The sequence below is a fragment of the Seriola dumerili genome, unplaced genomic scaffold (assembly GCF_002260705.1).
Source record: "Seriola dumerili isolate Sdu_G_001 unplaced genomic scaffold, Sdu_1.0 BDQW01000025.1, whole genome shotgun sequence".
Taxonomy (NCBI): domain Eukaryota; kingdom Metazoa; phylum Chordata; class Actinopteri; order Carangiformes; family Carangidae; genus Seriola; species Seriola dumerili.
This window is the reverse complement of record NW_019174280.1, coordinates 23,040,429-23,055,338: the sequence shown is the minus strand read 5'-3', so window position 1 is coordinate 23,055,338 and position 14,910 is coordinate 23,040,429. Positions and strand designations below refer to the sequence as shown.

Sequence of the window (14,910 nt, the reverse complement as noted above, 5' to 3'; positions counted from 1 at the left end):
ATGCTGATTTTACAAATTTTATAAGATGTGTCATTTCTTTCTATTTTTTTTCTCCGTCCCGGACAACAGATAAAAATCTGCCTTTTTTTTGGCAGTTTGGCTCATTTACGGTTCCTTTGTGATTCGATCAGTGAGCAATGTCCCTGTCAAATTAAAACGAACATAATAAATGAATAAAAAATCTCTCCAACACTTTTGTCCAAAGAAAAATACGCTACAGGTTGGGTAAATGTAATCATGGTCTCCAGAGGATGGTTTTTTTTCCAAAAGATTTCTGGTCACCTTGTGATATTTCCTCTACCACCAAACTTTCTGTTTGTACTGAAAATACCAGAATTTAACAGGACAGGTCAGTGAAATCAACTGCATGCTCTCCAGAGGATGAACCCTTTTGATTATAGGACCTTTTTATTCTCAGCTCTGGAGGAACGCTGCATTTTTAGATCCAAATCTCAAACAGAACTCCTCAGTACACTTCGTCTTCAGTCCAACATTTCTGTATTTGCATTGAACACTGCAGAAGCTGCTAGCAGGGTTCACACCCTTGTTTTGGCCGCCTGCAGACATGCTAACCACTTTTTAAAAGAAAACACCGCCTCTGTGTGCAATGGTAAAAAAGCAGGTAAAACAAATGAAATGACAGTTCCACTACGACATCCTGTTATAAGACACTGGTCTATTGCTTCTCTTTGTGTATTTCTCATAGAGATCATTTATTTTGCGCTGAGCTGTTACTGCCAAAAAAACAGGAGGAGTTCTGAGCATGCAGTAAGAGCTTTTATGGTGTTTCACAGTTTGAGAGTTAACCCTTACTCAAACTCAAACTGTAGCCTGAACCAAAAGTCTTATTCTAGCACATGAACAGAAACCATGAAGGAACCAAATGATGCCACTTCACTTTAAAAAAATAAGCTTATTCTGAAACTAGTTCTCAGTAGAAACGGTAAATGAAGAACACACATGCAAACACAACAACACAAAGTGATTTCCACTTTCTGCGGGCTGAAGCACACAGGAGCCAAAACCCTGATAGGTTTGTTTAACCCACCGAGACAAAATCTAGCTCCCACCACCACAGTGGCTCATGTTGCTGCAAGCAGACATATGGTCACTTTCCTACACAGACGCATCAGACCGCTGGAAATATCTGAGACTGATGGAAGAGGAGGAGGAGGAGGAGAAGGCAGGGTCCATATCAACTTATAATCCTTCAGTTTAGAGAGGGTGACAGCCTGTACAGAGGGGGTGCTGGAAAGACTGAGGGAGCCAAGTTTCCACAACGTGATAATTATCACTAAATATCAGATCCAACTATATAATCAAGAGAGGGCGCATGAAATAAATCACATTCTGGCTTTTGCCAGTTGATACAGATCTTTGGAGAAAAGGAGATGAAAAGGAAAACACCGAGCTCACTAAATATTTATAGTCGGAAAAATTGTTTCTGGTCCGGATTCAAAACAACGAAAATCAGAATACTTCATTTAAAAAAAAAAAAATTTGTGTGCACAGTGAAAAAATAACTCAAATGAAATAAGCCTGGCTGTCGCTGAGAGTCGGCCATTTTTCATCCTGCCAGCTGATACCGGAAATGTCAGTCTGATAATCTCTTTAAATGTGCAAAACACGTGGGTCAGACCGAAGGATGAGCTACGGAAAACTCTATTAATGAATTATTACAGGTTGACAATCACTACAAAGATTCTGACTTTGAAAATATACAGTGCAAAGCTTTCAGTAGTAATATGTGAAAAAATACAAAAAAAAATAAATAAAGTTGCAGATGACTCTAATAAGGCTTTTAATTTGAAAAACTGCATCTGATTTGAAGTTTTTATGACAGAAAGAACATCAATGCGTCTAAAATTAAAACCGAGGATATATAAAACTTTGCTTCATTGATATATAACTGCTGGTTTATTTTTGTTGGTTATTTCACATGTGCTGCTCATTCGCCGTCACGCCAGTCTTCACCGCACAGACGCCACTGCAGCAACCACTATTAGCAGGAGGCTGGGAGCTCTCCGCAGCTGCTGCCATTTTTTATCTGCTTCAAGGAGCGCTGTCTCTCAAAGCTGGAGGCCGAGTCTGGAGGCTTTTCGAATAAATAACAGCCACAGACAGCCATCAGACGGAGTATGGAATATCTGGCACTCTGCGGACGCCGCCTGAAACGCACACAGGCCTGTTTTTCCACAGTCCATCATGAAGCTAATCCGAACATAACCGCAGGGAATTTAATGCACTGAAGAAGAAGTTTCCACTGCTATCTATCTATCTATCTATCTATCTATCTATCTATCTATCTATCTATCTATCTATCTATCTGTTCTGGGGAAGAACATTAGCTTTAGTTTGAAAGCATAATCTTTTTTAACATCTGTTTTTATCCGTCTATTAATTAAACTTTAATTTTCACTTTTTCTTGCTGGAAATCTTTGCTGGCATCACAATTTGGCTACAAATGTTTGTAACAGGTAAATTCTTGGGGAACAAGTGAAGCAAAGACAAAGAACCTTATTATCCAATCTGGAAAATTTGATCAATTATTATTATTTCAGACTTTTATTTGACTTTTTTTTGTTTACTTGCTGTCTGACCTATTTTCAGGAGATTTCTTGCAGAGAAATGAACATGAACTCATCTACAGTTCAATAACTGGGCAAAAAATTTCATCTACTGATGAAGATTGTGTGATACAATTGAAAGCTACTCAATGGACCTTGTGCTGAGAAGAAATTTCTGATAGTTTTGGGTAAATTTTGATAATTTTTTTATGATAAAACCTGGTTTCAAACCAAGTTAGTGCTAAACCCGACAGGTTAGTTGTAGTTACACAAACAGAAATGATCTGATTAGTTCAGTTGAACCTCAGTGGATCTAAAGAACCACATAAACGCAGTAGAAGTCTTTAACGACACTGTATATAACAGTCTGTATAATCTGTCTGTAAGAAGGTCGAGTCTCTCTCGCCACGGTAAGATTTACTGGAGGAGGAGCCTCGGTCTGGGACTCCCTGCTGCTGAAACCTTACAGTCGCAGTGGAAAGTCTCTTGGCTTCTTACTTTGTCTAAACTTGGCCACTCGACATGTTCCATCTACCGTCAAGACATTTAAAGCACCTTGAATTTCAGAGAGGGAGTCTAGTTTTCTTACGGGTGGCCCAGATGGGAGGAAAGTAAAATCACTTTGGCAGCGTTACTGGTGTTACTCCACATCAGAAGAGAAAACACTGTCCAGCCCGACGAGCAAGGAGGGAGGGCGAAGGCCACAGTGCGGCTGAACTTTGCGTCGTGAACGAGTTCTCGGAGAGAGATCGGAGTCTACGATGGTTCGTTTTCTGTCCTGCGTTCAGAATCTGCACCGGTTTATAAAAGTTGTATCACAACATCATCACAACTTTAATCAAGGGGAAAGAAGCTTTGGATGTCCAAAAAGTCAACCTTTAAAGAATCTAGAAGAACGCTCCTGGTGGTTTAAAGACTGACCACCATGTACAGTATCTTTAGATCCTCATGAGGTTTGAAATTTGGCTTTAATGGACAATTGATTCATGAAAGTTCAACGCTCAAAACAGGAAACCTCAATTGTCTGGAAAACCTCCTCAAATGCACCTTTAATTTTAATTTGGTTTAATTCACATTTGTCTGACTGGTTAGGACAGTTTTCTGGTTTCAGCGCTCCGTGGAAATAATTCAGAATGAATTATATAACTTCACAGTCGCAGTGTAATCTGTCTGACAATCAGTTTGGCTCTTTGTGATTCTTGAAATGTTCCTTTCCCTCTACAGTCCTGTAAGGTTTTCCATCCCACAGCAGCGTCACGCTATACTGGACTCACAATTAGGAAGACCTGGTTCATGTCAATTTGTTGGGGTTCTTCCAAACGAGTGTGAAAAATGAAGGACTAAACGAAGAAAGCCAAAAGCAGCTGCAGCCCCTTTATAAATCAGCTGTAGACACGTTTACACCCAAACAAACGAATGAAATGGACCACATCTATACAAATGTCATCGTACTCTACCCGGGGATCTACTGTGACTTTGTTTGAACAAATTAAGACAGAATGAAAACAAAGTTTCTCTGTAGCATTTATACAGTAGTTTGGGAAATGACCTGAATTAGATTTGATATATCACAGAAAACAACTGCAACCTGATGGTTTTGGCACCGAGCGAAGTTTTCCATTTTAGCTCCCATTTGGTCGTAAAACGGAAATGTATTGCGCACAAATGAGACCCCAATGAAGCTTAATGTGAGCTCTTACTGTACAATAAGAGTTTTTACAACAAGAAAGAGTGAGCTCAGTGGTTTTAATGTGGGTACAGTATCAGTGCAGCTGAGTTTTCCGCTGCAGATCGCAGCAGGTTTAGCCCTGCATGCGAGGGAAACAAAGGTAATGAGGAAGCTCTTGCCAGCTGCCTCTGATGCGAGCCAACACCAGGGATATCCGGAGGCCTTGCACATGCACTTCAAGCGTCCTCACACTGAACCAGACCGTGAATGCAACACGGCGAAACAAATACACCGCGCTGTGCCAGTGCGGACACGACGACTTGTGCAGGCCGATACACAGAGACTGTGGACAACGCGATGAAATTCCAGGCAAGCCCTCACAAGGTGGAAAGAAAAGGGAAAGAAAATAACATGAAGTAACAAGGAGAGACAGAACAAGAGAGACGTAGAGGGAGGATGGAAAGAGAGACGCAGCGAGAAACAGATGGAGAAAGACAGACGCTAATGTGAAGAGACAAAAGAAAAACAGAGCGGAGGAGAAATGGGAGGTGAAACGGGAGGGGGGGGGGACACAAAGACAGAAGGTGAGAAGGAGAGGCAGGATGAAACAAAGACACATGGAGACAGAGACATAAACAGAGAGGAAGACAGAGACAGACACAGAGACGGGAATGAGTCAGTCTTCCCTGCTCCTCCTAACCTTCCAGCCCCTCGCTCTCAGCTGGGTTACATTCCTGTCCAGTCTTGCTGTTTCTCATCTTTACCTCTCAGCCTGTGTGTGTGTGTGTGTGTGTGTGTGTGTGTGTGTGTGTGTGTGTGTGTGTGTGTGTGTGTGGCTTCGCTGCTCTGTCCACTGTTACCGTTGCAGCACGCGGCTCAAAGAGCAACAAGTCCATCCACAGTCCAAGACGCAGCGCTGAGCCAACGCCGCTTAACAAGTTCAGGTCCAGCACAGTGGAAAACCAGCTGCGCTGTGTGACTATAGCTTTAAAGGTAAAGCTGCGTCCTGTGTGAATGTGCCGTAGCGTGGGAACTGATTGGTGAGTAAACTGTGATCACAGCTGATAAAAGATGACGGACAAAACGACAAATCACTACAACACCAAGAGTAAATCTATATAGGTAAAAACTGGGACGGCCTCTCCCTCCTTCTCCTTCTCTTCCCTCCTCTCTCCACTCCCGTTCTGACTGTTTATTATCACTCCCCTGTAACAATAAGCCTGACCCCTGGGAGCCTCCCTGGGGACTGAGAGCAGGATCACTTCTAACATTTTGTCATGTTCAAACACAGACTCGTATGAAGTGTTTTGCAGAGTTTGTTTTTGAGAGCCCTTCAGATGATCTGGTCGTCTTCCAGGATTTAGTCACAGCAATCAAAGGAAAACCTCAAACATTAGCTGTGGTTTTTCAGCCATAAAGTCATAATGAAAAAAAGCATAATCACTTAATCTGGGAGGATCAGCGGCTCGTGGCCGTGCGCCAGGACTGACACAGAAATGAAGTTCTAGCTTTAAAATTGCTGTTTATTTTACACCTCTGCATGAGCTGTGAGGACGGATGTCCGCCTTCCCTGATGTGTGTTTATTTATCTGCGATTCTCAGCCTCCGTCAAAGCAACATTTTGATAAAATCTAAATGAATTTCATGAAGCGACACGTTTAATAATAGTGACACATGTGAGAAGCTTTCGAGCCTTTTCTTAGTTAACTGTCTTGGTTTTACGGTGCGGCCTCAGTGCCGTCTGTTAAACCACCTGCTCAATGACAAACAGCACACACACACACACACACACACACACACACAACTGGCTGCTGAGGACAAAGTGGGACATTTAGCAGCTGAAGAAATGTTTTATAAGGAGCTAAATAGGAACTAGACAATCCCCATGAGTGGTCATGCCGCTCTGTGTCTGCTGGATGTGCTGAGCAGGAGGGAACTGAGGTCAGAAGACGAAGCCACAGAATAAAAAGATATTTTTAAATGTTGGTTTTCTCGTGTTTATGATCTCAAAGTAACAACCTTATTTATAGAAGCCCGTCTCTAATAAAAGCCGGATATCTGCTTTAGTTGAGGTAAATAAAAAACCCCTTTCTGCTCCTATTCGAGGAGACACGGGAGGACACGTTCTGGGAAGCTACGATTTTGAAAAGATTTTGAAAAATTGATCACATCGCTGCTTTTTGTTGTATTTTTCCTAACTACTTCCTGATCCAAACTAAACCGGCCGCCAAAAACAACATCACTCTCTACAACATTGACCAACATGTAAAAGTTTTATCATCTCTTTCTTCTGTGTTATAAGTGATGTCAACATCTCTGGCTACCTGGATAGAAAACAGAGTCCCAGCTTGGAAAATGTACTAAAAATATTCTTCACTGTTCAGCGCAGACCAGGTACAGTGTTTATGTATTTTTTATTCATAAAAAGCATCTGTTTTTTCAGCTCTGTGACTTGAATGTAACGGTCTTCCATGAGTGTGTGTTATATAACAAAGTATTCCAGACAAAAGGCCCTGTGGTTCCTCATCATCAGCCATTACGTCCTCGGCCGGATACAATCTGGATGAGAAACTCTTTCTGAGACGTCCTTCACCGAGACAGAAAACTCCCGGTTTGCTCCCAGAGAGCTACAGTAGAAAAGTGTGTTTGTGCTGGGCAGCTACCAGGATGTGAATAATGGCGAAAAGAGATTATGAAAGTGAAGTAGGGCATGTTCACACAATTCCCCTTTTGAAAAATAATTGTTAAAACAAAGCAGTGACTCATGTGCCCTGCTTTAACTCCCTGGTGTTAACGCCTACAGCTGATTATTACCGAGAAATATTATATTGTTACATCTGCCTGCATGTGTGTTTTTCCTACAGTAGGTATGCTGCGGCGACAGCTGCCTGGATCCCGCACCGAGTGATGAAAATGTCATGGATTTAAATGCATTTCTTTTCTTTTCTTTTTTTTTCCCCTAATACTCGGCAGGAAAAATGGAATAAAGAGTAAAGTGATTCTCGTGTAACCGTGTATTATGAGCTTCCATCCCGACAACTGGACTTTGTGGAAAAGACAGCGAGCAAAAAGGGCAATTCATGCAAAACCTCAAGGCATTGCATCAATTCATAGTTTAGAGGTAAAGTCATGGCACAGTAAACATTGTAATGGGAACAATATTGTAAGCCATACAAGGGGGGTGGGGGTGTTTCATGTCAGAGAGGTGCAAGCTGGGATTAATCCTGCCTCTTTTTATAAACCGTCAAGTGAAATCACCTCAGATGACGAGCAGCTGCACCGTCTGAAGGAGCTGCACACACACTCCTGCATGGTAAGAAACGCTGTTGCCATGGTACAGAGGAATATAATTTGTTTATTTCCAGCTGCATCCTCAGCGTTTTGGCTCAAGGTGGAAAAATAATAAGTGTCTTCAGAAGATATACGTAATCGCTCCCTTAAAGTGCTAAAGCTAACTGCCCTTAGCTGGAAGTTTCTCCATGAGATAATCCTCCTTCAAGAATCTATGAAAGATCAACCGAAGTTTTTCATAACGTCACCGTCCAAAGTCGAGAGGGTTGTTAAAAAAACATCTCCCCCACTTTCCTTCTTCATTGTTTATCACCTACGAGTACATCTTGACCCACTTCTACTTCCCTGCGTTCTGCGCTTCCGTCTGTTTTTCATTCCTCTCCCTGTAAGGCAGGACAGATCTGACGAGGAGCGCGATGGGTGGCAGGTTGTACTAACACTGCAGGGTTAGAAGTTCACTTTCCACTGGGGTCAAAAATGTGTGGACTCCTGGCACTCCCAAGCACTTTTGGAATACAAGCAAACGCCAAACGGCAGATGAAGAACTTTAAAAAAAAAATGGACAAATAGAGTCACTGAGGATGTCAAAATAAAGCCTGAACTTATTTCCACTGTGGTGTTTCAATGACGCAAAACGACGGAAAGAGAGCTTGGACCCCAGAATGTTTTAGTCATCTCGCGTCTTCGTGATTAAATGTGTAATTAGATTTTTATAGCTTTTATAATCCCATAGCACAAACAAAATGATCAGAAGACATCTGCAGGCACCTGTTGTGGATCAGAACCAGTGACTCAACGATTACTTAACCGGCTGCTCAGTTTTCTGGGACTTCAGCTTCTGACCCAAAATCTGATGTGGAACAAAAATCTGCCACCTATCAAACACTCACGTAGATCGTATTTATTAGAGCATCTGTTGATCATTATCTGTTAACCCTTTTGAACTCTTGTCTGTTTCATCTTGGTTTGGTTTTCACACCCTTTATTTACAGGCTTACAGCACTACATAAGCCTTATGTCACTGCATGTCTTAGTCATACCATTTATTGCAGTGTCAGGATATGAGATCAGGAAGGAGATCTGAATGAGATCTGTGTGTGTGTGTGTGTGTGTGTGTGTGTGTGTGTGTGTGTGCAGAGCTCTCTTCCTGTTTGCAGTGTATAAAATGTTTGCCTAAAAGCTAGAATCACCTTCTTTGGTGGTGCCGTCGGTCTGCTGTGGCGCTCCGGGGCCGGACTGGTACTCAGGAGTGACGGTGACACGGTAGGTGGTTTGGGGCCGAAGCTGCCGGAGCACAATCGTTGTTTCTGGGCCATCGGTGGTCGTCTCCAGCCTCGAGCTCTCGTCCCCAACGGGCTCATAGGTCAGGTGGTAGCGAATGACGCTTCCTGGAGCTGGCTGCCACGTTACTCTGAAGCTGTCTGTTGTCTCTTCAGATACTCTCAGGTTACGCACCGGGCCTTGTTCTGCAACATGGGAATGAGTAATGAGTTTCACTGCTCCCATTTACCAACTTAGAAAGACATGGATTAGGGTCTTGAGTCGACGTGTATACCTTCTGAAGTGGTCTCAAAGCCTTGCACAGGCAAGCTCTGCCCTTTCTCATAATGAGCGAAAATGTTGACTTCGTAGCGGGTGAGCGGGTTGAGGTAGGGGATGAGGGTGGTGAGTGTGTCCCCGGGCACAGATATGGAAACATAATGGCCGTCGGCATCATCCTCCGGCTTGAACTTGACCAAATAGGACTCGACGTTGTTGGCGTCGATCTCCCACGAGGCCCTGAAGCTCTTGGCGCCGACGTCTGAGAAGGACAGGCCCTTCGGTTGCACCAGTTCTGCAGAAAGGGGAAAGTAACAAGATTAAAATGCAATTTTAATCAAACACGAGCAGATACACTGAAAACAGATGGAAGTTGTAGACTACCACTGGCTTTTGTATATAAAGCACCATGTTTTTACTTTTTATTTAGAGTTTATTTGGCAAGAAAACTCTGATGAACCTCTGAAGCTTAATTTATGAAGATACTACAGTAAAATCTGGAACTTCTTTCTTTTCCCTTGATGTGGAAACATCAAAGATCCCTGTGTGATTTCTAGCACCAGTGATTTTACATATGGTTGAGTCGGAATCGACGGGATGAAACCAACATCAGTTAAGGACAAATATTTAACAATCAGCATCTCAGTACCACGTCAACGACATGAGACCGAAGTTTAACACGACTGTCTCTTCCTCAATTGTCGAAAAAAGCAAAAGTAAATTCACACCTCTAACTCAAACCTAGTAATTTTTTTTTTGCCGTGCTCATTTAAACTCTGGTAATACTGTTCCAGATGTTATGGCCCACGCACAGCGAGCTGCTAAAGATGTTATTTTCCCACACGGCCATTTGACGTTAGGTCCAGCTCTAGCCTGATTCATTTACTCATTGCAGTCTGCAGCTTATCTTTCTGTTTGATTTTGTTGTTTTTTATTTCATACAGTCATACAAAGAACAAACTGCTTTAAAAGCTGGCTAACACTCTGAGACTTGCGTGATCAATCAGCTCGGTCTCTCTGTGCTCGCAGGCTGTTATCCATAAAACACAAGATAGATGGCAGAAAAACACAGATCACCAAGGATGATCTGTGCTGAGCCTTTATCATGTTTAAATGTGGTTTTGACAAGACTTTCCTACAAAAAAAGATCAAAAGAAAACAACAGAGGATGAAGGAATCCAGGGGTTGCAGGGGCTGACCTACGCACCATTTAATAAAGACGTACAATCTACATCCCCGTCTGACAACACCATCATTTAAACAACATCAGGAAGGCGGCCGCTGTGAAACGCCCCGCTGTGGCAGCTCTTTGAGCCATTGTGCTGGATGGAAGCTGCGACTGAGCGGCTCATTCGGGCTCCTGCACACTTCTCTTTGTTGACATAAAGTCATTATTATATAAGAATTATATAATCAGCAATCAAAGCTGGTATGAGTCACATTTCTACGCTGGCAGACCTGGAAGCTCCTTTTGGCAAAGTAACTCAGAGTCATTCATTTCTGGCTTTAAGTGGGTGAAGCAGCTTTTTTGCGAGTAACTCTTTTCACTTGTTTAAACTTGACTACCAGATGTTTGGGGGTGGCTAATGATTTCAGCACAAAGAAAGCATCTCACAGTCAGGATTTGTTTATGGATACGTGACGGACAACACTCCAGTCAGTCTGGACCGTCCTGGTGTGGTAATAACTAAGTCATCTGGTGCTCCAACCACGTTTTAGCAAACGCAAAGAAATCTCTGCAAACCACTATTTGACCCAGTTCTAATATTTCCACATGCAGGAACTCTCCCTGCCCTTGAATGATCAAAAGCTGGACATGTGTTTAACACATTGAGGTAAAAGAGGAGGGTTTGGCAGAGAAAGACGAGCTTGGCACAGGGACATTAAAGTAATTGTGTGCGTATGGATGACTGTCTGTACTATTCTGCATTCTCCTCCACAGTGAAGGGCGGTAGAGTTACATCTGAGTGCTGCAGTAATTAATTGTTAAAATGTTGTTTTGATCACCGCAAATCACAATAGTTGACAGGTATTGTTACAACATGTGATTAAATCAAAATTCTAGACTTTTTCAAATTGGTTTGCTGAGTCCACGGAGTGATTAAAAACAGTCATCATAGCACAAATAAATATGTTTCAGTCCTCCATGTTTGATGACATTATGCTGAGGAAACTGTCATTTAGACCGGTGGCAACTGAAAAACTATCAACATATTCTGAATTTACATCTTTCTGGGGAAACATTTGTTAGTTTGAGATTAAGAATTTTACTTATTTAAGAAAGTTTTTGTAGCCTTTTAAATCCTTTAGCAAAATGTTATAAAACTAGCAACATCCTTAAAAGGAATATGCTGACTGAAGGTTGGTTCATCTGTAATCATACTAAGATAGCATGTGCCACAGATTAACCAAAGCTAGTTTTAGCAAGAAAATCCCACCCCAGAACAAAACAAAAGTGAAACGGCTCCAAATCTTCTTTTACAAACAATTACCAATATATGGATGACTGCTAGCTCAAAACTGCCTCATTTAATTAGTATGGCATTAGAGAAAACAGTCAAATGTGATCACTTTCATGCAATGAAACAAGTATTTCCAGCTGCATGGTATACAAAAGCAGCATTTTTGATGCCTCCAGCTGTAGTCATAACGCCCCAGATTCAGATAAGTAGAGGTACATCGGGAAATGTTTAACACCAAATCCTCAAACTGAACAAAGTGTACTGAATCATGGGAGTCACCGAAAGCACCGCTTTCCACTGGAGCTGAGCTCACTGTCGGCTCAGCCACGATACTCAGGATTCTACTTCTTGACATAAAGTTGACCAAAATCCACAAAAACAATCGTGATGTTTTAATCAATTGCAGGCAGGTGGTTACTGTGGTGTAAACCAAACAAACGGTGCTGATATAGAGCGAAGTATGAACTTTCTTAAAAATCCAATTGATGAAAGTCAGAAGCAACACCATAACCCAGATCTATCCAAGGTTTGAATCAGCAAGCTCATTTTCACAAACCCATCTCTTTAACCTTTAGGCCACCACTGCCCCACCAGAGGTCTACAGTAGGGTGCTATAGTATAGCTACTACAACTTTTTAAAATTTAACATTTTAAAATATCAACAAACTCCACGGTGAGTACAAATCTTTAAACTGAACAATGTGGTTCATGATTTCCAATTTACGAAGGAGTTATGAAAAACCAGGAAATAATCCACTTATATTTTCACCAAAAAGAACCAGAGAGTACCTTCTCATTTATGACAAAGTTAATTGAATCTGGTGAAAATAAACCAGAGCAAGTGTTTGATAAGAACCAGAATCAAAAATCAGGAATGTGAATTAATATCAGAATGGATCAAATGTAAACAACACACCACCCTAAATCACAAAACAAAGCACAGAGTCATCAGCATAGAGGATTAAAACAGTCTTACTTACGTCTCTGTAAGATGTTGCGCAGCTCTTGCTCGATTCTCAGGCAGATAGACTGAGTGAGTTCTTTGGAAATTCTCTGGAAGGCGTCGAAGTCCTCCACAGTGTACACGTGGGTCTCTGCAGGCGTATTGGCAATGGCCTCCAGCTCAGATCGTACGGCATCCTTAACACCCACCGCGAAGATCTCCACATCAGCGTTCCTCAGCTTGGTGGCCGGTTCCTGGAAAGCGTCGGACGACTTCCCGTCAGTGATGAGGATGGTAACGCGGGGAACGTTGGCTCGTGCTCCCCTGCTGTTCTGGAAGATCTTCTCCCTCACGTAGGTCATGGCCCTGCCGGTGTTGGTGGAGCCACCTCTGTAGGGGAAAGTCCTCACAGCCTTGACCACAGCGGCCAGGTCATGGTGAGAGTTCAGGTAGAACTCGGTGTGGGGGTCCCTGCTGTACTGGACCAAGCTGATCTGAACCTTATCTCGCCCGATGTCGAAGGTGTTCACCAGCACCTCCAGGAAAGCTCTCACTTTAGCAAAGTTGGCCAGACCGATGCTGTAGGAGCCGTCAACCAGCAGGACAACGTCGGCTTGAACATCCACGCCAAGAGAACATTCTAGATGAAGAAAGGAAAAGTTATGATTGACTGTCAAGTTCTTTACGCTTCAAAGAAAGCACATTAAAATATCTCAAACTCTGATCACGTATCTTCTCAGACTTGTTTACTGACAAACTAAAGACTGGGAAAGATTTCCATGTTTACATCTTACAAGCGTTGATGTTATGTATGATTACAGAGTTTGTCCTGTAAGGGTTATAATATCCTGCGTATGGTCTCATGGATGGATTATGAGAAGGTAACAGGTTAAGGTCGCCCAACCTCTTCTATACAGCACCCTCAGACTTCAAGTTTGTGTCTCCTTATGTTAATTTTTAGTCTCTCCTTGTGTTCCTTTTCCATCTCTATGTGGTCATTCTTGTCTCTTTGTAGAAACTGTGTGTTTCCCTGTGGTTATTGCACCTTTCTTTGAGATTTTTGAAGTGAGCTCTATGAATTTCACACTCTCCATGTCGAGACTTGACCTGCTACTTTAAACTCACCCAGTGACACTTTAACCGGCTGCGTCTTCTCCATGACCATGACGGGCTCACTGGGTGCCAGGCCCTTCAGAGCGAACAGACTGATCTGGTACTGGGTGTCTGGAGAAAGGTCTCTGACCACCACAGAGGTCTGAGACGAGCCCACGTACAGCTCCTGCCGCTTGCTGCCAGCCATCATGGGATTCATCTGCACCTTATACCCGGAGATGTCCCCGATGGAGGGGTCCCAGACGACGCGTAAGGACTTCGAGGACACCTCCAGGACTTGGAGGTTAGAGGCTGGCTCAATGACTGCAAAAAATCAGATTCAGAATCAGACATAAATGAAAAGAAAAAACATTTCTGAGAACTTACTTTTTGCAATATAACATACTGTACAAGATTTCCTGAGCTGTACTGTATTGTAATTAAGGTGAGCAGCGTCATCTTGCAACAGCACAAACAAACAACAGTTGGGTGCATGAGGACAGAGATATCAGTTTAAGATGTGAAGATTGACACCACACAATATGAAACTGGAAGCAGCAGACTGTTAGCTTAGCCTAACAATGAGACTCGGGGGGGAAGCGGCGCCGGGCTCTGACCAAATGTTTACAGATTAAACAAACGAGGTATAACTTGTGAATCAGTGAGCTTTGGTTAGTGAGCTTTGGAGGCGTTGGTAGGAGGAGGCCTGTTATCTCTGGACAGAGTCAGGCTAACTGTTTCCCCCTGTTGTCATCGATATTCTCATCTAAGTCTTTTTATATATACTTTGCTTTAACATCATGTGCAAAGTGACGATGGCGAAGGATGGTGAAACGTCTCACCTTCCTCTCCGCTGACGAGTGAGCTGAGTTGATCTTCAACACCAGCGCACACCTGAGTAATGAACTCTCTCTGCACATTCTTGATCAAGTCGAAGTTGGCGACATTAAAGATGTGATTTCCGTAAGGAGCGGTGGCTATCAGCTTCATCTCAGGTTCGTCTGCCTCTTTGACACCTTAAAAAGACAGACCAAGAAAAATAAAAAACATCAAAGTTGTGGTAAATTCAGAGGAAATGACACTTTATGAAAAGGTGGAAAACGCTGTCAGTGCCTGCCAAATGTGTGGATGTTTTCAGCTCGGAGGCGACACCTGTGAGGATTACCGTCTCAGAGGTAACAGGTGTAGCTGCTCCAGGTCAATAAAGACGCAAAGTGAAACATTGGTTTTTCCACGTTAGCGCATTAAAAGTTCTCCAGCTGGATTCATCATCAATCAACGAGTAAAAACAAAAACAAAAAAACAAAAACTTTTTATTCTCTTTATTCTACTCTGGCTGGAAAGTGC

General features: G+C 42.6%; 1 protein-coding gene across 1 annotated transcript in view; it reads right to left on the bottom strand.

The window, feature by feature from the left end:
* Positions 1-14,910, bottom strand: part of LOC111237716 (collagen alpha-1(XII) chain-like) — a 110,584-nt gene that overhangs the window by 83,458 nt on the left and 12,216 nt on the right. The window contains exons 8-12 of the mRNA XM_022766920.1: positions 14,406-14,579; positions 13,597-13,887; positions 12,509-13,111; positions 9,083-9,361; positions 8,718-8,993 (exon numbers count right to left, since the gene is read on the bottom strand). Of these exons, the coding sequence (XP_022622641.1) occupies positions 8,718-8,993; positions 9,083-9,361; positions 12,509-13,111; positions 13,597-13,887; positions 14,406-14,579 (1,623 nt within the window). The remainder of the gene's footprint in view (positions 1-8,717; positions 8,994-9,082; positions 9,362-12,508; positions 13,112-13,596; positions 13,888-14,405; positions 14,580-14,910) is intronic.